This window comes from Salvia hispanica, chromosome 1 (genome assembly GCF_029641045.1).
Source record: "Salvia hispanica isolate PSC_SH4W2 chromosome 1, Shi_PSC_v1, whole genome shotgun sequence".
Classification (NCBI taxonomy): Eukaryota; Viridiplantae; Streptophyta; class Magnoliopsida; order Lamiales; family Lamiaceae; genus Salvia; species Salvia hispanica.
This window is the reverse complement of record NC_142692.1, coordinates 17,371,907-17,394,559: the sequence shown is the minus strand read 5'-3', so window position 1 is coordinate 17,394,559 and position 22,653 is coordinate 17,371,907. Positions and strand designations below refer to the sequence as shown.

General features: G+C 41.3%; 1 protein-coding gene and 1 pseudogene across 2 annotated transcripts in view; one reads left to right on the top strand and one right to left on the bottom strand.

Moving 5' to 3' along the window:
• LOC125224470 (ATP synthase small subunit 6-A, mitochondrial-like) overlaps positions 1–17,225 on the bottom strand; it is a 35,282-nt pseudogene extending 18,057 nt beyond the window's left edge. The window contains exons 1-2 of the transcript XR_016134532.1: positions 16,981–17,225; positions 16,862–16,906 (exon numbers count right to left, since the gene is read on the bottom strand). The product of XR_016134532.1 is annotated as an ATP synthase small subunit 6-A, mitochondrial-like (transcript). The remainder of the gene's footprint in view (positions 1–16,861; positions 16,907–16,980) is intronic.
• Positions 17,226–20,169: 2,944 nt separating this feature from the next.
• Positions 20,170–22,445, top strand: LOC125219615 (uncharacterized). Its single transcript, XM_048121636.2, has 3 exons — positions 20,170–20,410; positions 20,483–20,623; positions 22,197–22,445. The coding sequence occupies exons 1-3, from the start codon at positions 20,213–20,215 to the stop codon at positions 22,335–22,337; spliced, it is 480 nt and encodes a 159-aa protein (XP_047977593.1). The 5' UTR covers positions 20,170–20,212; the 3' UTR covers positions 22,338–22,445.
• Positions 22,446–22,653: the final 208 nt, after the last annotated feature.

Below are 22,653 nucleotides of genomic sequence, written 5' to 3'. Positions count from 1 at the left end.
TGAGCCTCGCTGGCTCGCGGAACTCTCGCGACACCTCTCCGAACGAATTAGCCTCTCGCCTTCGCCACAGCTCGCTATACTTGTAATAAATCGAAAATAATGAATCTGCCATGACATTCCTCCGGTTTAAGATGGATATTTGTGCAATAATTACAATATGGTGGATGTGAACTCGACGTGAAGATGGTGGTGGGAGTGGAATGAATGACGCCACAATCGAATATGAACGTTCGATTGATAAGTCGATAAATGCCTTGAATAAACGAGCACTTTGCTACAAGAAAATTCAAGACGAAGAAGAAGAATCAAAGACTCTAACTCACAAAATATTATTCATCACAAAAAAACTCGTCCCTTCCTTCCGTAAACCACACGCCTTTTATAGGCAAACTATTGAATATCAAATCTAATAAATCTCCTAATGAGATAACTACTACTAATTAAATAATCTAAGCTAACTCCTAATTCTAATATTTAAATAAACCGAAAACTAATATATCTACTAAGGTGAATCTTCCTATTCTATCCCCAACATAAATTAAGGAATAAAATATACACAAAATATCTTATAAATCTCCCTAATGTAAATTATAGGAGATACACTTTAACTATGCTATAATTGAGATAGAATTAATCTTAATTAGTTTAACTATTCTTATCTACTCCTAAATAATAGTAATCTCCAACTTCATTCTCTTGTTTCATCCAACTCAAGACTTCGGGCCAAGCTAAGTTTCTTCTTCTCGTGCGTAGCTTCGGGATCGAAACGAGGATCACATCATACTCTCCCTCTTCAAAAGGATTCGACCTCGAATCCTCGAAATCCTCATATTTCCTTGCAATTACGAGATCCATAGTAACTCCTGTGAATAATGAATGTATCCTCTTCTTTCCTTGCCCAATGTATTTCATAATAAGCCAATCCATCAATTTATCTTGTTTGGGCCTTCTCGCACACAGACCATGTATGCAAAATTTGAGCCGCCAAAACTGTATCAATCGTCTATGCTCTTTGGATTTTCTACGATACTTGACCTGCGATATTTGCCACCTGATCAACTTGTGAGGGCGTGAATTGCTTGGAGGACCTTGCGTAAGTTTCCTCGCTTCTCTTGTTGAATTTTCGTTCAGATAGAGGCTGGGAATCCCAGAAAGTGGCCTGGTTGGCATTGCCTCAATTCGTTGCATCTGAACAGGAACATTCTCTTCCACATTTGAGCGTTTTAATGCAGCATCAGTTGGTTCTTGTTCATCTTTACATTGCTGTCCCCTTGCTGATAGGGCTAAAACAAAAGTGATGGTGGTCTCCGGTTCTGGCGTAGCTTCTTCTTCGAAGGCTTTCTTCGAATCACTACTGTCTGGTACGATGAAGGGCTGCAACTCTTTATCTACCTTTTCCACGGCGGCAACTTTCTCTTGCTTCAATTCACGATGTTGTCTCAATAGCTCCGCATAGGCCTTTTCAACACGTAACTCGATCTTTGGCTCTAGTCGACGCATTACTTTGTCAAGCAAATCATCATCAGTTTCGCAAGATGGAAAATTTTCCAACCTATTCATTGAGGAGTCCGTAGACGCCTTCGACAAAGGGGTTGGTGCACAGGCTAATTGATGGTATCGCGTGGCTCTGATACCACCTGATGTGAGCCTCGCTGGCTCGCGGAACTCTCGCGACACCTCTCCGAACGAATTAGCCTCTCGCCTTCGCCACAGCTCGCTATACTTGTAATAAATCGAAAATAATGAATCTGCCATGACATTCCTCCGGTTTAAGATGGATATTTGTGCAATAATTACAATATGGTGGATGTGAACTCGACGTGAAGATGGTGGTGGGAGTGGAATGAATGACGCCACAATCGAATATGAACGTTCGATTGATAAGTCGATAAATGCCTTGAATAAACGAGCACTTTGCTACAAGAAAATTCAAGACGAAGAAGAAGAATCAAAGACTCTAACTCACAAAATATTATTCATCACAAAAAAACTCGTCCCTTCCTTCCGTAAACCACACGCCTTTTATAGGCAAACTATTGAATATCAAATCTAATAAATCTCCTAATGAGATAACTACTACTAATTAAATAATCTAAGCTAACTCCTAATTCTAATATTTAAATAAACCGAAAACTAATATATCTACTAAGGTGAATCTTCCTATTCTATCCCCAACATAAATTAAGGAATAAAATATACACAAAATATCTTATAAATCTCCCTAATGTAAATTATAGGAGATACACTTTAACTATGCTATAATTGAGATAGAATTAATCTTAATTAGTTTAACTATTCTTATCTACTCCTAAATAATAGTAATCTCCAACTTCATTCTCTTGTTTCATCCAACTCAAGACTTCGGGCCAAGCTAAGTTTCTTCTTCTCGTGCGTAGCTTCGGGATCGAAACGAGGATCACATCATACTCTCCCTCTTCAAAAGGATTCGACCTCGAATCCTCGAAATCCTCATATTTCCTTGCAATTACGAGATCCATAGTAACTCCTGTGAATAATGAATGTATCCTCTTCTTTCCTTGCCCAATGTATTTCATAATAAGCCAATCCATCAATTTATCTTGTTTGGGCCTTCTCGCACACAGACCATGTATGCAAAATTTGAGCCGCCAAAACTGTATCAATCGTCTATGCTCTTTGGATTTTCTACGATACTTGACCTGCGATATTTGCCACCTGATCAACTTGTGAGGGCGTGAATTGCTTGGAGGACCTTGCGTAAGTTTCCTCGCTTCTCTTGTTGAATTTTCGTTCAGATAGAGGCTGGGAATCCCAGAAAGTGGCCTGGTTGGCATTGCCTCAATTCGTTGCATCTGAACAGGAACATTCTCTTCCACATTTGAGCGTTTTAATGCAGCATCAGTTGGTTCTTGTTCATCTTTACATTGCTGTCCCCTTGCTGATAGGGCTAAAACAAAAGTGATGGTGGTCTCCGGTTCTGGCGTAGCTTCTTCTTCGAAGGCTTTCTTCGAATCACTACTGTCTGGTACGATGAAGGGCTGCAACTCTTTATCTACCTTTTCCACGGCGGCAACTTTCTCTTGCTTCAATTCACGATGTTGTCTCAATAGCTCCGCATAGGCCTTTTCAACACGTAACTCGATCTTTGGCTCTAGTCGACGCATTACTTTGTCAAGCAAATCATCATCAGTTTCGCAAGATGGAAAATTTTCCAACCTATTCATTGAGGAGTCCGTAGACGCCTTCGACAAAGGGGTTGGTGCACAGGCTAATTGATGGTATCGCGTGGCTCTGATACCACCTGATGTGAGCCTCGCTGGCTCGCGGAACTCTCGCGACACCTCTCCGAACGAATTAGCCTCTCGCCTTCGCCACAGCTCGCTATACTTGTAATAAATCGAAAATAATGAATCTGCCATGACATTCCTCCGGTTTAAGATGGATATTTGTGCAATAATTACAATATGGTGGATGTGAACTCGACGTGAAGATGGTGGTGGGAGTGGAATGAATGACGCCACAATCGAATATGAACGTTCGATTGATAAGTCGATAAATGCCTTGAATAAACGAGCACTTTGCTACAAGAAAATTCAAGACGAAGAAGAAGAATCAAAGACTCTAACTCACAAAATATTATTCATCACAAAAAAACTCGTCCCTTCCTTCCGTAAACCACACGCCTTTTATAGGCAAACTATTGAATATCAAATCTAATAAATCTCCTAATGAGATAACTACTACTAATTAAATAATCTAAGCTAACTCCTAATTCTAATATTTAAATAAACCGAAAACTAATATATCTACTAAGGTGAATCTTCCTATTCTATCCCCAACATAAATTAAGGAATAAAATATACACAAAATATCTTATAAATCTCCCTAATGTAAATTATAGGAGATACACTTTAACTATGCTATAATTGAGATAGAATTAATCTTAATTAGTTTAACTATTCTTATCTACTCCTAAATAATAGTAATCTCCAACTTCATTCTCTTGTTTCATCCAACTCAAGACTTCGGGCCAAGCTAAGTTTCTTCTTCTCGTGCGTAGCTTCGGGATCGAAACGAGGATCACATCATACTCTCCCTCTTCAAAAGGATTCGACCTCGAATCCTCGAAATCCTCATATTTCCTTGCAATTACGAGATCCATAGTAACTCCTGTGAATAATGAATGTATCCTCTTCTTTCCTTGCCCAATGTATTTCATAATAAGCCAATCCATCAATTTATCTTGTTTGGGCCTTCTCGCACACAGACCATGTATGCAAAATTTGAGCCGCCAAAACTGTATCAATCGTCTATGCTCTTTGGATTTTCTACGATACTTGACCTGCGATATTTGCCACCTGATCAACTTGTGAGGGCGTGAATTGCTTGGAGGACCTTGCGTAAGTTTCCTCGCTTCTCTTGTTGAATTTTCGTTCAGATAGAGGCTGGGAATCCCAGAAAGTGGCCTGGTTGGCATTGCCTCAATTCGTTGCATCTGAACAGGAACATTCTCTTCCACATTTGAGCGTTTTAATGCAGCATCAGTTGGTTCTTGTTCATCTTTACATTGCTGTCCCCTTGCTGATAGGGCTAAAACAAAAGTGATGGTGGTCTCCGGTTCTGGCGTAGCTTCTTCTTCGAAGGCTTTCTTCGAATCACTACTGTCTGGTACGATGAAGGGCTGCAACTCTTTATCTACCTTTTCCACGGCGGCAACTTTCTCTTGCTTCAATTCACGATGTTGTCTCAATAGCTCCGCATAGGCCTTTTCAACACGTAACTCGATCTTTGGCTCTAGTCGACGCATTACTTTGTCAAGCAAATCATCATCAGTTTCGCAAGATGGAAAATTTTCCAACCTATTCATTGAGGAGTCCGTAGACGCCTTCGACAAAGGGGTTGGTGCACAGGCTAATTGATGGTATCGCGTGGCTCTGATACCACCTGATGTGAGCCTCGCTGGCTCGCGGAACTCTCGCGACACCTCTCCGAACGAATTAGCCTCTCGCCTTCGCCACAGCTCGCTATACTTGTAATAAATCGAAAATAATGAATCTGCCATGACATTCCTCCGGTTTAAGATGGATATTTGTGCAATAATTACAATATGGTGGATGTGAACTCGACGTGAAGATGGTGGTGGGAGTGGAATGAATGACGCCACAATCGAATATGAACGTTCGATTGATAAGTCGATAAATGCCTTGAATAAACGAGCACTTTGCTACAAGAAAATTCAAGACGAAGAAGAAGAATCAAAGACTCTAACTCACAAAATATTATTCATCACAAAAAAACTCGTCCCTTCCTTCCGTAAACCACACGCCTTTTATAGGCAAACTATTGAATATCAAATCTAATAAATCTCCTAATGAGATAACTACTACTAATTAAATAATCTAAGCTAACTCCTAATTCTAATATTTAAATAAACCGAAAACTAATATATCTACTAAGGTGAATCTTCCTATTCTATCCCCAACATAAATTAAGGAATAAAATATACACAAAATATCTTATAAATCTCCCTAATGTAAATTATAGGAGATACACTTTAACTATGCTATAATTGAGATAGAATTAATCTTAATTAGTTTAACTATTCTTATCTACTCCTAAATAATAGTAATCTCCAACTTCATTCTCTTGTTTCATCCAACTCAAGACTTCGGGCCAAGCTAAGTTTCTTCTTCTCGTGCGTAGCTTCGGGATCGAAACGAGGATCACATCATACTCTCCCTCTTCAAAAGGATTCGACCTCGAATCCTCGAAATCCTCATATTTCCTTGCAATTACGAGATCCATAGTAACTCCTGTGAATAATGAATGTATCCTCTTCTTTCCTTGCCCAATGTATTTCATAATAAGCCAATCCATCAATTTATCTTGTTTGGGCCTTCTCGCACACAGACCATGTATGCAAAATTTGAGCCGCCAAAACTGTATCAATCGTCTATGCTCTTTGGATTTTCTACGATACTTGACCTGCGATATTTGCCACCTGATCAACTTGTGAGGGCGTGAATTGCTTGGAGGACCTTGCGTAAGTTTCCTCGCTTCTCTTGTTGAATTTTCGTTCAGATAGAGGCTGGGAATCCCAGAAAGTGGCCTGGTTGGCATTGCCTCAATTCGTTGCATCTGAACAGGAACATTCTCTTCCACATTTGAGCGTTTTAATGCAGCATCAGTTGGTTCTTGTTCATCTTTACATTGCTGTCCCCTTGCTGATAGGGCTAAAACAAAAGTGATGGTGGTCTCCGGTTCTGGCGTAGCTTCTTCTTCGAAGGCTTTCTTCGAATCACTACTGTCTGGTACGATGAAGGGCTGCAACTCTTTATCTACCTTTTCCACGGCGGCAACTTTCTCTTGCTTCAATTCACGATGTTGTCTCAATAGCTCCGCATAGGCCTTTTCAACACGTAACTCGATCTTTGGCTCTAGTCGACGCATTACTTTGTCAAGCAAATCATCATCAGTTTCGCAAGATGGAAAATTTTCCAACCTATTCATTGAGGAGTCCGTAGACGCCTTCGACAAAGGGGTTGGTGCACAGGCTAATTGATGGTATCGCGTGGCTCTGATACCACCTGATGTGAGCCTCGCTGGCTCGCGGAACTCTCGCGACACCTCTCCGAACGAATTAGCCTCTCGCCTTCGCCACAGCTCGCTATACTTGTAATAAATCGAAAATAATGAATCTGCCATGACATTCCTCCGGTTTAAGATGGATATTTGTGCAATAATTACAATATGGTGGATGTGAACTCGACGTGAAGATGGTGGTGGGAGTGGAATGAATGACGCCACAATCGAATATGAACGTTCGATTGATAAGTCGATAAATGCCTTGAATAAACGAGCACTTTGCTACAAGAAAATTCAAGACGAAGAAGAAGAATCAAAGACTCTAACTCACAAAATATTATTCATCACAAAAAAACTCGTCCCTTCCTTCCGTAAACCACACGCCTTTTATAGGCAAACTATTGAATATCAAATCTAATAAATCTCCTAATGAGATAACTACTACTAATTAAATAATCAAAGCTAACTCCTAATTCTAATATTTAAATAAACCGAAAACTAATATATCTACTAAGGTGAATCTTCCTATTCTATCCCCAACATAAATTAAGGAATAAAATATACACAAAATATCTTATAAATCTCCCTAATGTAAATTATAGGAGATACACTTTAACTATGCTATAATTGAGATAGAATTAATCTTAATTAGTTTAACTATTCTTATCTACTCCTAAATAATAGTAATCTCCAACTTCATTCTCTTGTTTCATCCAACTCAAGACTTCGGGCCAAGCTAAGTTTCTTCTTCTCGTGCGTAGCTTCGGGATCGAAACGAGGATCACATCATACTCTCCCTCTTCAAAAGGATTCGACCTCGAATCCTCGAAATCCTCATATTTCCTTGCAATTACGAGATCCATAGTAACTCCTGTGAATAATGAATGTATCCTCTTCTTTCCTTGCCCAATGTATTTCATAATAAGCCAATCCATCAATTTATCTTGTTTGGGCCTTCTCGCACACAGACCATGTATGCAAAATTTGAGCCGCCAAAACTGTATCAATCGTCTATGCTCTTTGGATTTTCTACGATACTTGACCTGCGATATTTGCCACCTGATCAACTTGTGAGGGCGTGAATTGCTTGGAGGACCTTGCGTAAGTTTCCTCGCTTCTCTTGTTGAATTTTCGTTCAGATAGAGGCTGGGAATCCCAGAAAGTGGCCTGGTTGGCATTGCCTCAATTCGTTGCATCTGAACAGGAACATTCTCTTCCACATTTGAGCGTTTTAATGCAGCATCAGTTGGTTCTTGTTCATCTTTACATTGCTGTCCCCTTGCTGATAGGGCTAAAACAAAAGTGATGGTGGTCTCCGGTTCTGGCGTAGCTTCTTCTTCGAAGGCTTTCTTCGAATCACTACTGTCTGGTACGATGAAGGGCTGCAACTCTTTATCTACCTTTTCCACGGCGGCAACTTTCTCTTGCTTCAATTCACGATGTTGTCTCAATAGCTCCGCATAGGCCTTTTCAACACGTAACTCGATCTTTGGCTCTAGTCGACGCATTACTTTGTCAAGCAAATCATCATCAGTTTCGCAAGATGGAAAATTTTCCAACCTATTCATTGAGGAGTCCGTAGACGCCTTCGACAAAGGGGTTGGTGCACAGGCTAATTGATGGTATCGCGTGGCTCTGATACCACCTGATGTGAGCCTCGCTGGCTCGCGGAACTCTCGCGACACCTCTCCGAACGAATTAGCCTCTCGCCTTCGCCACAGCTCGCTATACTTGTAATAAATCGAAAATAATGAATCTGCCATGACATTCCTCCGGTTTAAGATGGATATTTGTGCAATAATTACAATATGGTGGATGTGAACTCGACGTGAAGATGGTGGTGGGAGTGGAATGAATGACGCCACAATCGAATATGAACGTTCGATTGATAAGTCGATAAATGCCTTGAATAAACGAGCACTTTGCTACAAGAAAATTCAAGACGAAGAAGAAGAATCAAAGACTCTAACTCACAAAATATTATTCATCACAAAAAAACTCGTCCCTTCCTTCCGTAAACCACACGCCTTTTATAGGCAAACTATTGAATATCAAATCTAATAAATCTCCTAATGAGATAACTACTACTAATTAAATAATCAAAGCTAACTCCTAATTCTAATATTTAAATAAACCGAAAACTAATATATCTACTAAGGTGAATCTTCCTATTCTATCCCCAACATAAATTAAGGAATAAAATATACACAAAATATCTTATAAATCTCCCTAATGTAAATTATAGGAGATACACTTTAACTATGCTATAATTGAGATAGAATTAATCTTAATTAGTTTAACTATTCTTATCTACTCCTAAATAATAGTAATCTCCAACTTCATTCTCTTGTTTCATCCAACTCAAGACTTCGGGCCAAGCTAAGTTTCTTCTTCTCGTGCGTAGCTTCGGGATCGAAACGAGGATCACATCATACTCTCCCTCTTCAAAAGGATTCGACCTCGAATCCTCGAAATCCTCATATTTCCTTGCAATTACGAGATCCATAGTAACTCCTGTGAATAATGAATGTATCCTCTTCTTTCCTTGCCCAATGTATTTCATAATAAGCCAATCCATCAATTTATCTTGTTTGGGCCTTCTCGCACACAGACCATGTATGCAAAATTTGAGCCGCCAAAACTGTATCAATCGTCTATGCTCTTTGGATTTTCTACGATACTTGACCTGCGATATTTGCCACCTGATCAACTTGTGAGGGCGTGAATTGCTTGGAGGACCTTGCGTAAGTTTCCTCGCTTCTCTTGTTGAATTTTCGTTCAGATAGAGGCTGGGAATCCCAGAAAGTGGCCTGGTTGGCATTGCCTCAATTCGTTGCATCTGAACAGGAACATTCTCTTCCACATTTGAGCGTTTTAATGCAGCATCAGTTGGTTCTTGTTCATCTTTACATTGCTGTCCCCTTGCTGATAGGGCTAAAACAAAAGTGATGGTGGTCTCCGGTTCTGGCGTAGCTTCTTCTTCGAAGGCTTTCTTCGAATCACTACTGTCTGGTACGATGAAGGGCTGCAACTCTTTATCTACCTTTTCCACGGCGGCAACTTTCTCTTGCTTCAATTCACGATGTTGTCTCAATAGCTCCGCATAGGCCTTTTCAACACGTAACTCGATCTTTGGCTCTAGTCGACGCATTACTTTGTCAAGCAAATCATCATCAGTTTCGCAAGATGGAAAATTTTCCAACCTATTCATTGAGGAGTCCGTAGACGCCTTCGACAAAGGGGTTGGTGCACAGGCTAATTGATGGTATCGCGTGGCTCTGATACCACCTGATGTGAGCCTCGCTGGCTCGCGGAACTCTCGCGACACCTCTCCGAACGAATTAGCCTCTCGCCTTCGCCACAGCTCGCTATACTTGTAATAAATCGAAAATAATGAATCTGCCATGACATTCCTCCGGTTTAAGATGGATATTTGTGCAATAATTACAATATGGTGGATGTGAACTCGACGTGAAGATGGTGGTGGGAGTGGAATGAATGACGCCACAATCGAATATGAACGTTCGATTGATAAGTCGATAAATGCCTTGAATAAACGAGCACTTTGCTACAAGAAAATTCAAGACGAAGAAGAAGAATCAAAGACTCTAACTCACAAAATATTATTCATCACAAAAAAACTCGTCCCTTCCTTCCGTAAACCACACGCCTTTTATAGGCAAACTATTGAATATCAAATCTAATAAATCTCCTAATGAGATAACTACTACTAATTAAATAATCTAAGCTAACTCCTAATTCTAATATTTAAATAAACCGAAAACTAATATATCTACTAAGGTGAATCTTCCTATTCTATCCCCAACATAAATTAAGGAATAAAATATACACAAAATATCTTATAAATCTCCCTAATGTAAATTATAGGAGATACACTTTAACTATGCTATAATTGAGATAGAATTAATCTTAATTAGTTTAACTATTCTTATCTACTCCTAAATAATAGTAATCTCCAACTTCATTCTCTTGTTTCATCCAACTCAAGACTTCGGGCCAAGCTAAGTTTCTTCTTCTCGTGCGTAGCTTCGGGATCGAAACGAGGATCACATCATACTCTCCCTCTTCAAAAGGATTCGACCTCGAATCCTCGAAATCCTCATATTTCCTTGCAATTACGAGATCCATAGTAACTCCTGTGAATAATGAATGTATCCTCTTCTTTCCTTGCCCAATGTATTTCATAATAAGCCAATCCATCAATTTATCTTGTTTGGGCCTTCTCGCACACAGACCATGTATGCAAAATTTGAGCCGCCAAAACTGTATCAATCGTCTATGCTCTTTGGATTTTCTACGATACTTGACCTGCGATATTTGCCACCTGATCAACTTGTGAGGGCGTGAATTGCTTGGAGGACCTTGCGTAAGTTTCCTCGCTTCTCTTGTTGAATTTTCGTTCAGATAGAGGCTGGGAATCCCAGAAAGTGGCCTGGTTGGCATTGCCTCAATTCGTTGCATCTGAACAGGAACATTCTCTTCCACATTTGAGCGTTTTAATGCAGCATCAGTTGGTTCTTGTTCATCTTTACATTGCTGTCCCCTTGCTGATAGGGCTAAAACAAAAGTGATGGTGGTCTCCGGTTCTGGCGTAGCTTCTTCTTCGAAGGCTTTCTTCGAATCACTACTGTCTGGTACGATGAAGGGCTGCAACTCTTTATCTACCTTTTCCACGGCGGCAACTTTCTCTTGCTTCAATTCACGATGTTGTCTCAATAGCTCCGCATAGGCCTTTTCAACACGTAACTCGATCTTTGGCTCTAGTCGACGCATTACTTTGTCAAGCAAATCATCATCAGTTTCGCAAGATGGAAAATTTTCCAACCTATTCATTGAGGAGTCCGTAGACGCCTTCGACAAAGGGGTTGGTGCACAGGCTAATTGATGGTATCGCGTGGCTCTGATACCACCTGATGTGAGCCTCGCTGGCTCGCGGAACTCTCGCGACACCTCTCCGAACGAATTAGCCTCTCGCCTTCGCCACAGCTCGCTATACTTGTAATAAATCGAAAATAATGAATCTGCCATGACATTCCTCCGGTTTAAGATGGATATTTGTGCAATAATTACAATATGGTGGATGTGAACTCGACGTGAAGATGGTGGTGGGAGTGGAATGAATGACGCCACAATCGAATATGAACGTTCGATTGATAAGTCGATAAATGCCTTGAATAAACGAGCACTTTGCTACAAGAAAATTCAAGACGAAGAAGAAGAATCAAAGACTCTAACTCACAAAATATTATTCATCACAAAAAAACTCGTCCCTTCCTTCCGTAAACCACACGCCTTTTATAGGCAAACTATTGAATATCAAATCTAATAAATCTCCTAATGAGATAACTACTACTAATTAAATAATCAAAGCTAACTCCTAATTCTAATATTTAAATAAACCGAAAACTAATATATCTACTAAGGTGAATCTTCCTATTCTATCCCCAACATAAATTAAGGAATAAAATATACACAAAATATCTTATAAATCTCCCTAATGTAAATTATAGGAGATACACTTTAACTATGCTATAATTGAGATAGAATTAATCTTAATTAGTTTAACTATTCTTATCTACTCCTAAATAATAGTAATCTCCAACTTCATTCTCTTGTTTCATCCAACTCAAGACTTCGGGCCAAGCTAAGTTTCTTCTTCTCGTGCGTAGCTTCGGGATCGAAACGAGGATCACATCATACTCTCCCTCTTCAAAAGGATTCGACCTCGAATCCTCGAAATCCTCATATTTCCTTGCAATTACGAGATCCATAGTAACTCCTGTGAATAATGAATGTATCCTCTTCTTTCCTTGCCCAATGTATTTCATAATAAGCCAATCCATCAATTTATCTTGTTTGGGCCTTCTCGCACACAGACCATGTATGCAAAATTTGAGCCGCCAAAACTGTATCAATCGTCTATGCTCTTTGGATTTTCTACGATACTTGACCTGCGATATTTGCCACCTGATCAACTTGTGAGGGCGTGAATTGCTTGGAGGACCTTGCGTAAGTTTCCTCGCTTCTCTTGTTGAATTTTCGTTCAGATAGAGGCTGGGAATCCCAGAAAGTGGCCTGGTTGGCATTGCCTCAATTCGTTGCATCTGAACAGGAACATTCTCTTCCACATTTGAGCGTTTTAATGCAGCATCAGTTGGTTCTTGTTCATCTTTACATTGCTGTCCCCTTGCTGATAGGGCTAAAACAAAAGTGATGGTGGTCTCCGGTTCTGGCGTAGCTTCTTCTTCGAAGGCTTTCTTCGAATCACTACTGTCTGGTACGATGAAGGGCTGCAACTCTTTATCTACCTTTTCCACGGCGGCAACTTTCTCTTGCTTCAATTCACGATGTTGTCTCAATAGCTCCGCATAGGCCTTTTCAACACGTAACTCGATCTTTGGCTCTAGTCGACGCATTACTTTGTCAAGCAAATCATCATCAGTTTCGCAAGATGGAAAATTTTCCAACCTATTCATTGAGGAGTCCGTAGACGCCTTCGACAAAGGGGTTGGTGCACAGGCTAATTGATGGTATCGCGTGGCTCTGATACCACCTGATGTGAGCCTCGCTGGCTCGCGGAACTCTCGCGACACCTCTCCGAACGAATTAGCCTCTCGCCTTCGCCACAGCTCGCTATACTTGTAATAAATCGAAAATAATGAATCTGCCATGACATTCCTCCGGTTTAAGATGGATATTTGTGCAATAATTACAATATGGTGGATGTGAACTCGACGTGAAGATGGTGGTGGGAGTGGAATGAATGACGCCACAATCGAATATGAACGTTCGATTGATAAGTCGATAAATGCCTTGAATAAACGAGCACTTTGCTACAAGAAAATTCAAGACGAAGAAGAAGAATCAAAGACTCTAACTCACAAAATATTATTCATCACAAAAAAACTCGTCCCTTCCTTCCGTAAACCACACGCCTTTTATAGGCAAACTATTGAATATCAAATCTAATAAATCTCCTAATGAGATAACTACTACTAATTAAATAATCTAAGCTAACTCCTAATTCTAATATTTAAATAAACCGAAAACTAATATATCTACTAAGGTGAATCTTCCTATTCTATCCCCAACATAAATTAAGGAATAAAATATACACAAAATATCTTATAAATCTCCCTAATGTAAATTATAGGAGATACACTTTAACTATGCTATAATTGAGATAGAATTAATCTTAATTAGTTTAACTATTCTTATCTACTCCTAAATAATAGTAATCTCCAACTTCATTCTCTTGTTTCATCCAACTCAAGACTTCGGGCCAAGCTAAGTTTCTACTTCTCGTGCGTAGCTTCGGGATCGAAACGAGGATCACATCATACTCTCCCTCTTCAAAAGGATTCGACCTCGAATCCTCGAAATCCTCATATTTCCTTGCAATTACGAGATCCATAGTAACTCCTGTGAATAATGAATGTATCCTCTTCTTTCCTTGCCCAATGTATTTCATAATAAGCCAATCCATCAATTTATCTTGTTTGGGCCTTCTCGCACACAGACCATGTATGCAAAATTTGAGCCGCCAAAACTGTATCAATCGTCTATGCTCTTTGGATTTTCTACGATACTTGACCTGCGATATTTGCCACCTGATCAACTTGTGAGGGCGTGAATTGCTTGGAGGACCTTGCGTAAGTTTCCTCGCTTCTCTTGTTGAATTTTCGTTCAGATAGAGGCTGGGAATCCCAGAAAGTGGCCTGGTTGGCATTGCCTCAATTCGTTGCATCTGAACAGGAACATTCTCTTCCACATTTGAGCGTTTTAATGCAGCATCAGTTGGTTCTTGTTCATCTTTACATTGTTGTCCCCTTGCTGATAGGGCTAAAACAAAAGTGATGGTGGTCTCCGGTTCTGGCGTAGCTTCTTCTTCGAAGGCTTTCTTCGAATCACTACTGTCTGGTACGATGAAGGGCTGCAACTCTTTATCTACCTTTTCCACGGCGGCAACTTTCTCTTGCTTCAATTCACGATGTTGTCTCAATAGCTCCGCATAGGCCTTTTCAACACGTAACTCGATCTTTGGCTCTAGTCGACGCATTACTTTGTCAAGCAAATCATCATCAGTTTCGCAAGATGGAAAATTTTCCAACCTATTCATTGAGGAGTCCGTAGACGCCTTCGACAAAGGGGTTGGTGCACAGGCTAATTGATGGTATCGCGTGGCTCTGATACCACCTGATGTGAGCCTCGCTGGCTCGCGGAACTCTCGCGACACCTCTCCGAACGAATTAGCCTCTCGCCTTCGCCACAGCTCGCTATACTTGTAATAAATCGAAAATAATGAATCTGCCATGACATTCCTCCGGTTTAAGATGGATATTTGTGCAATAATTACAATATGGTGGATGTGAACTCGACGTGAAGATGGTGGTGGGAGTGGAATGAATGACGCCACAATCGAATATGAACGTTCGATTGATAAGTCGATAAATGCCTTGAATAAACGAGCACTTTGCTACAAGAAAATTCAAGACGAAGAAGAAGAATCAAAGACTCTAACTCACAAAATATTATTCATCACAAAAAAACTCGTCCCTTCCTTCCGTAAACCACACGCCTTTTATAGGCAAACTATTGAATATCAAATCTAATAAATCTCCTAATGAGATAACTACTACTAATTAAATAATCTAAGCTAACTCCTAATTCTAATATTTAAATAAACCGAAAACTAATATATCTACTAAGGTGAATCTTCCTATTCTATCCCCAACATAAATTAAGGAATAAAATATACACAAAATATCTTATAAATCTCCCTAATGTATATTATAGGAGATACACTTTAACTATGCTATAATTGAGATAGAATTAATCTTAATTAGTTTAACTATTCTTATCTACTCCTAAATAATAGTAATCTCCAACTTCATTCTCTTGTTTCATCCAACTCAAGACTTCGGGCCAAGCTAAGTTTTTTCTTCTCGTGCGTAGCTTCGGGATCGAAACGAGGATCACATCATACTCTCCCTCTTCAAAAGGATTCGACCTCGAATCCTCGAAATCCTCATATTTCCTTGCAATTACGAGATCCATAGTAACTCCTGTGAATAATGAATGTATCCTCTTCTTTCCTTGCCCAATGTATTTCATAATAAGCCAATCCATCAATTTATCTTGTTTGGGCCTTCTCGCACACAGACCATGTATGCAAAATTTGAGCCGCCAAAACTGTATCAATCGTCTATGCTCTTTGGATTTTCTACGATACTTGACCTGCGATATTTGCCACCTGATCAACTTGTGAGGGCGTGAATTTGACCAGTGGGAGGCCTTTCTCGTGGTCAAGGATTCGCAAAAATTTGTGATTGGTGTCGAATCGGGCTGGAAGCGGACGAAGATCAACTCTTTCGGTGAGTACAGCAGCAGTGCTGGTTCGCACGAGCTCCCCGAAGCCGAGGAAGTGGCCCCGCTACCACGAACAGACACTCGCCGTCGTCGTCGCCCGATGGGGCAACAGGCTGCGCAGCGGATGGCGAGGGGAAGCGGCAGCGGCAGCGGGTCCTACGAGGTCGAATCGGAGGTCCCAGGAGGAGAAGAGGACGACAGCCTCGCCCGCGCGCAGCAAACGAAGACCCTGATGCAGATCACTTTGAAGTGGTATAACACGCACGATCCAGTCTTGAGAAGGCTGTGCAAGGAGATGGTCGACCGATGTCGGCGCGATTTAGGGATGCCAGCCATTGATGATGATGGCGTCGAGATCGGGGGCGGGGACGAGGACGAGGAGTGAAAGCCGAGGGGGTTATGTAATTTTATTTTTAAACTATGTTTTTTTTTAAAATTATGTAATTTTTTTTAATTATGTAATTCTGTTTTGTAATGTAATTTTCGTATTTCCCGTTCGTATTCGTGTCAAATTTTATTTCCATGAATTTAAATTTTAATTGTGAATTAATTTAATTGTGGGAAGGGCTAGTGGGAGGGGCGAGTGGGAAGGGCTAGTGATATGGCAGTGGAATGGGAGGGGCTAGTGCTGACGTGGCATGGGAAGGGCGAGTGGGAGGGCCGCCGCCGGAGACACCCTTAATACAGCTATGATTTTCATAGTTAGTGACAAAACTCATTTCACCAGTAAATGGTAGGGGAAGTCTAGAACATAAAACAGATCATAGATTCTTATAAACAATGCAACTATCTCTGACCTAAAATCAAATTGCACTACATCCGCTACGAAAATAAAATCGAGATTCATAAATAAACAGACGACTTTACAATTAAACAAATTCTAGGGTTTGAAAAGGCACAAACTTACTCTTTCTGTGCCTCTGAACAAATGGAGATTTCGCCGCCTCCTCCTCTGAAAAGAAAACGCACAAATCATGAATAAAACAGATGATAAAAATTGGGGAGAAATGGGGATTTGGGTAATACCTGTGAGGCTGAGGGACATCTTAGTGACAATGGTGGCAGTGACTCCGAATCCGACTAGGAATGGCCAGCAGCGGTTCCATTCTCTCTTGAAGAACACCGGCGATCAAATTTCCTCATTTTCTCTCTCTCTAGAGATGAAATGCGACGGAGGTATGGTGATGAAATCGGCTTGCTTGGCTTCTGTGGGCTTGGCCCATTTTTGTATTTTATCCCAAAGTTTATAATGCATACAAATTAAAATATTGCATAGCGATTCGAACCTAAGGAATTTGGGTAAGCATCAATCCTTTACCACTATCATTGTCACTATGGCAATGTTTGATTTTTCAGATAAAATAATAAGAGTACAATATATAATTTAGAATTGAATTGTAAATTTATTTTAATTGAAAAGGCTTAGTTATGAAATTCATTTAAGATTGAGTTATAAGATTGAATCTCATGAATCAAACACACCGTAAATTTCTTCACAGTAAGTACATATTGGAGCTTTGAATTCCAAGTCATTATAATGTCAATTCACAATTGTAATCAAACCAAATAACATAGCATTTTTTAATATATTTATAGGGTGCTGTTAATTAATTTTGATTTTTTTCGTTTTAACCGAACCACTAAATTATTTATTCTTTGTCATTCTATTTTATAAATAAGTACTCATTCCGTTCCAAAGAAGATTACAGTAGGGGTGGAAAGAATTTTTTTTACCAATTTTGATGCGTGGGAGGGATGGAATACCATTAAGAATGTGCAATTTACCATTTATTGATGAAACATTTTTGTACGTATTCAGCAATTATTATCCCCTAATTCCACAATTTTGTTTCTTGGGTTATATTGAATGAACAGTGCTGGCTTTTCGAAGAATCAATTCAGTTACTCCTCTCTCTGCCTTCGCCGGCGGCGGGCAACGCCATTTCGTGGTATCATTCGTAAGAGCATCCACTATAGGTGGATGCTTTTTGGTGGACAACTTTTTTTTGTCCATAACCCCATTTTATTTGTCCACGGCCACAAAAAAAAGTGTTCGCAGCAATAACGGACACTTTTTGGTGGACAAATTTCACTTTATTTTATTTGTTGTTATTTTAATTCAATTACAATTAAAATTATCGGACTATAAATAATTAGAGAACGAGATAATAATAAAATTAAAAAGTTCGATGAGACCAAATATTCGTTGTATTCATAGATACCGGAAAACTACACAACGAACATTTAAAAAAAAACATACAAAAACAAATAAAAACACAGCCACCATCTACTCGGTGGCGGAGTCGGAATCCTCTGCCTCATCTTCGTCGCCCACTCCCTCCGGCGTCGCCCCTGGACCAGTCAGCCCCAGATCCTCTCTGGTCCTACACATTAGCTCATAGTATATCGCCTTGGTGATCGGGTCGGTGGCCGACTCGTAGAAACGGCAGTTATCTTGCAGTTGTTTCATCAACTGCACATTCAGGTTCCTGTTCAAGACCACATGGGCCCCATGGTCCACGGACTGAGCTCCAGAAGGCGCCTGCGCGCCTCGCAATCCAGACGCGGCCGCTGAGTAGCGGGAGGAACCTGCAGATATTCGGGCGATGCGGATACTGGCCTTCTGCCCTGGAGGGCGTGAGCGCCTGGTGTGTGTATCAGAGGGCTCCTCCGCTTGGGCGTCGTTGAGGTCGATTGATTGTCCGCCGCTACTGCTGCTGTAGTTCCCGGCTCTGTTGCGTCTATTGCGCTTCGCCGCGTGACCCCCTGTCTCCTCTGCACAGATGGCCTTGAATTTCGGGTAGTTCTCGAGAACGAGAAACTCCTCCCAGTGGTTGAACCTAGGCTTATATAGCGCGTTGTATTGGGACACAGACAGAGCCTTCACGTCGGCTTCGTTGCGGCCACTCTCATCGTTGAGAAGGTTGTTGCCGTAGATGCCCGCGAACTTCTTGGTGGGTGTCAGAATCCTCCCAAACTTTTTCCGGAGCTGTTCCGCGTCATGCGGTTTGGCGCCTCTCGGCTTGAACTCATTGTAGGTCAACAAGACGCGCTTCAAAAAGCCCATCTCGGTCTGATCGGTGCCAACACAGGGGTCTGATGTGACGGCATCCCATGCCCTCGTCACAGCAATCGACTCGTCTTTGGTGTAGTGCCCGCCCCGACTTGTTACCGCCGACTCGCGACCGCCGCTGCCGCTGCCATCCCCGTCGCCATCGCCGCCGCCTCTTCCCCCACCGCCGTCGCCGCCGCCCCTCCCCCACCGCCGTTGCCGCCGCCCCTCCCACCACCACCGTTGCCGCCCCTCCCACCACCACCGTTGCCGCCGCCTCTCCCACCACCGCCGCCGCCGGAAGATCTCGTCGGCGAGGTCTCCGGTAGGCCCGGACTCATCAGCCCCATCATCTGCTCCAGTGTGAACCTATCGAAATCAGATAACGGAGTCTGGGTGGGCTGGAAAGAGTGAGAAGGGGTATCCGGCCGCGGATGGTTGGGCGAGTCCATAGTGGGTCGATAATCTCCAAATGCCGAACGACCCAAATTCCTCTGATGAGAAGATTGACCCCGATATTAGCTTTGTTGTCACGGCGAGGATGTCGGTGACCACGACTGGAATGGAGGGGGACTGGGACTCGATCCCCACAGCTGAGATGGCTGGGAAGAAGGATAGTATCCGTATCCCGATTCTTCCGTGCCGGGTGAATCTTCGTCTCTCCCGTGCATTTGGTAAAATCTAGGGTTGTGAAATTGGGGGTGGAGTGAAAATGGGCGTGGAGTGGAAAATAAATTGGTGGAGTATTTAAATAAGCCAAAAAAATGAATTAAAATTCGAATTTAAAAAAAAAAAAAAAACAAAACAAAAATCCGGCGACCGCCGCGGCGGTGCTGCCGCGCAATAGATAGGCGCGGCGGCCGCCGCGATTCTCTCTCATGCGGCCCGTCCTCGCCGCAAAGCCGGCGATGCCCCTTCCGCCCCAAGAGTTTCGTCCGCCCACGGGGAGGACGCCTTCCCTCCTATAGATCGCCGCGGCTAAGCCGCCTCCGGGGCGGCCGGCGCGCCGGCCCTATAGTGGTTGCTCTAAGATCTCATCCTACGCCTTCCATTAATGTCCCTATATGTGATTGGTGAGTTCCGAACAGAAAAAGGGCATTTTAGGTAAAACGTGTTTTAGTCAAAGGAATGGCAGTTGAGTGGTTGAGTGATACACGATAGATTGAGATTGATAATGCGTTTGAGCCTGATTGATAATGCGTTTGAATGGAGAAGGCGAGAGAGTTTCTGGAGAAATACACCACCGGCGAAGCAGCCGATGAGGTGTCGCGGCTCCGCTTGCCTCCCCACCGACCCCTCGCCGAGTCCAGCTTCTACGAGTGCTTCGGCGGCAGAGGCGTCCGCCTCCACGTGCTCCGCCCGGATTTAATCTCATCCTCTTTCAGAGTGCCTCCCCGTCTCCTCGTAAGCTTGAATCTCCATTTTCATGTTTCCTGGAAATCGGAATTGGAATTGAATGTCAACAACAACTCGCAGGGTGGAGATGGCAACCTAACTATGGGTGCGATCAGCACTCTAGTTGATCTTTTAGGAGCTGCGGTGGCGTACCAGGGTGATGATTCCTGGAATCTATCAGCTGACATTTCAATCTCCTTTATCTCGCCTGCCAAACTGGATGTAATTGCTTCTCTCAATTTCAATTTCCCCTATGAAATTGGTCGCATTAATTCATTGAGGAGGAGAAGCATTGTTTGCTGTGATAATCGCTCATGTTAATTACTTTTCTCAGATAGATGTGATTTCATTTTCCCCTATGAAATTGGTCGCATTAATTCATTCAGGAGGAGAAGCATTGTTTGCTGTGATAATCACTCATGTTAGTTGCTTGTCTCGGATGGATGTGATTTTCATTTTCCCCTATGAAATTGGTTGCATTGATTGATTGTTACCTTTAATTATAACCGCGCTTCTGGCCTGCCTGCAATATCTTGTGTTTGGAATGGTAGTGGTGGTGCTTGGTTGCTACAAAAACTCATCAAATCCAACATTGTGTCATTTGAGAGTGGAGTTTCTATATGTGTAGAGGATATTAATTCAACTTGTAGTGAAATCATTATCCAAGTTATGGCTTTGCTAACACGTACCTTTCTGATTGAAAGCTACTAAGTTTTTAGATTCCACAAGTTGAGTAGGAGATAATGGATCCACTTTTTAGTTTCTACATCCAAAATACGGAATTATCCTCAGCGAATAATGGTAGAATTAAGGGAAGAAAAAATCCCCAATACACCTTTTCTCCTTGCCTACCCCTCATCATGTTTGGCCTTCCGGAACTGTAGTTTCGTAAGCTTTATAAGAACCACATTCAAAGCTTTGTATCAACTGTCCAGTGTCCAAGGATGCAAGAAGATGATGGGTTGCAAAATTGTCATAACTGCTTGCAAATTTAAAGTGCATATGTGCCAAGAGAAGTAGGGCTAGGTAGACAATTTTCATATTTGACCGAGTTAGGTTGAAGATAGATCAGAGGAAATATATATGGATTAAAAGTTGGAAATTAGTTTGATTGTATAATCAAATGAGAAGGTAAGGTTGATCTATTTAATAAATATCTTTAGCATTGCATGGCAAGTGAACTTCTAGCTTTAAATTTGTCTGTCCTTGCTTTGCCAGATTGGCGAATTCAAGTTGGTAGAAGAGTCATTCTTCTTATCTATCAATAATCAAAGGTATAGAAAGGGAATAATGCTAGTTGAAAAGTAGAAACAAGACCTGTTGAAAACCAGAAATAGGTTTGGAGGTTGGGAGGTTTATTTATTTGCATGGGTAGTGAATAGGGTCCTTCAAATGAAATCACAACCTTACAGTTTGCTAACCACTGTTATACATATCTAGAAGATGTTTGCTCAAAGATCATTAGATAGGTTTTAGACAGGTTTTAGCATGTAAGGATAGTTGTTGCAGAGATGGACTGTAAGAGATTTGCGATAATGTAAAAATTTAAAGGAGGTGATGGCATTGTAGCAGTGGAATTTTGGGTCGAACAAAGTTTGGTGGGTGCAGGAACAGGAAATATGAGGTTTGGGGTAGGTTGGTGCAATGTGTTTGATTTGCTGCTCAGTGTTTCACTTCTAGTATTTTGCCATGACATGTGTTCTTGAGTTTGCTTCAGATATCAGAGTAGCTGCTTTTACTGAGCATCCTACTAATATATTGATAGTTCTTACTTCTTATTCGTCTTCCTTGGCAGGATGAACTGGAGATTTTGGCAAGGTGTTTAGGACGACGAGGTGGCTACTCGGGAACGCACGTGCTCATACGAAACAAAATAACTGGAGCAGTTGTTGCTGAAGGCCGACATTCATTATTTGATGCTCGCAGCAATTTGTGAAGACGCTCTTGCATTCACATGCTTGCTCTTATATAGTTATATACTCAAACTTTCCAAATTTACATAATGCTATAATAAATGGAATTTTAAGGGGTGTTCAGTTTGCAAGATTGTATCTCGATATTAAATATGTAGTGTTTTTGGTTAATGAGATTCAATCCAACGACTCAATCCTAGATGGATAATCATAGGATAATTAGTCACAGTTAATCACCTTCAATTAAAATAATTTATAACTCAATCCTAGATTATATCTTAGATAATATTATTTTATTTAGAAATTTGAATACCACCTAAATGTATAAGTTGCATATTC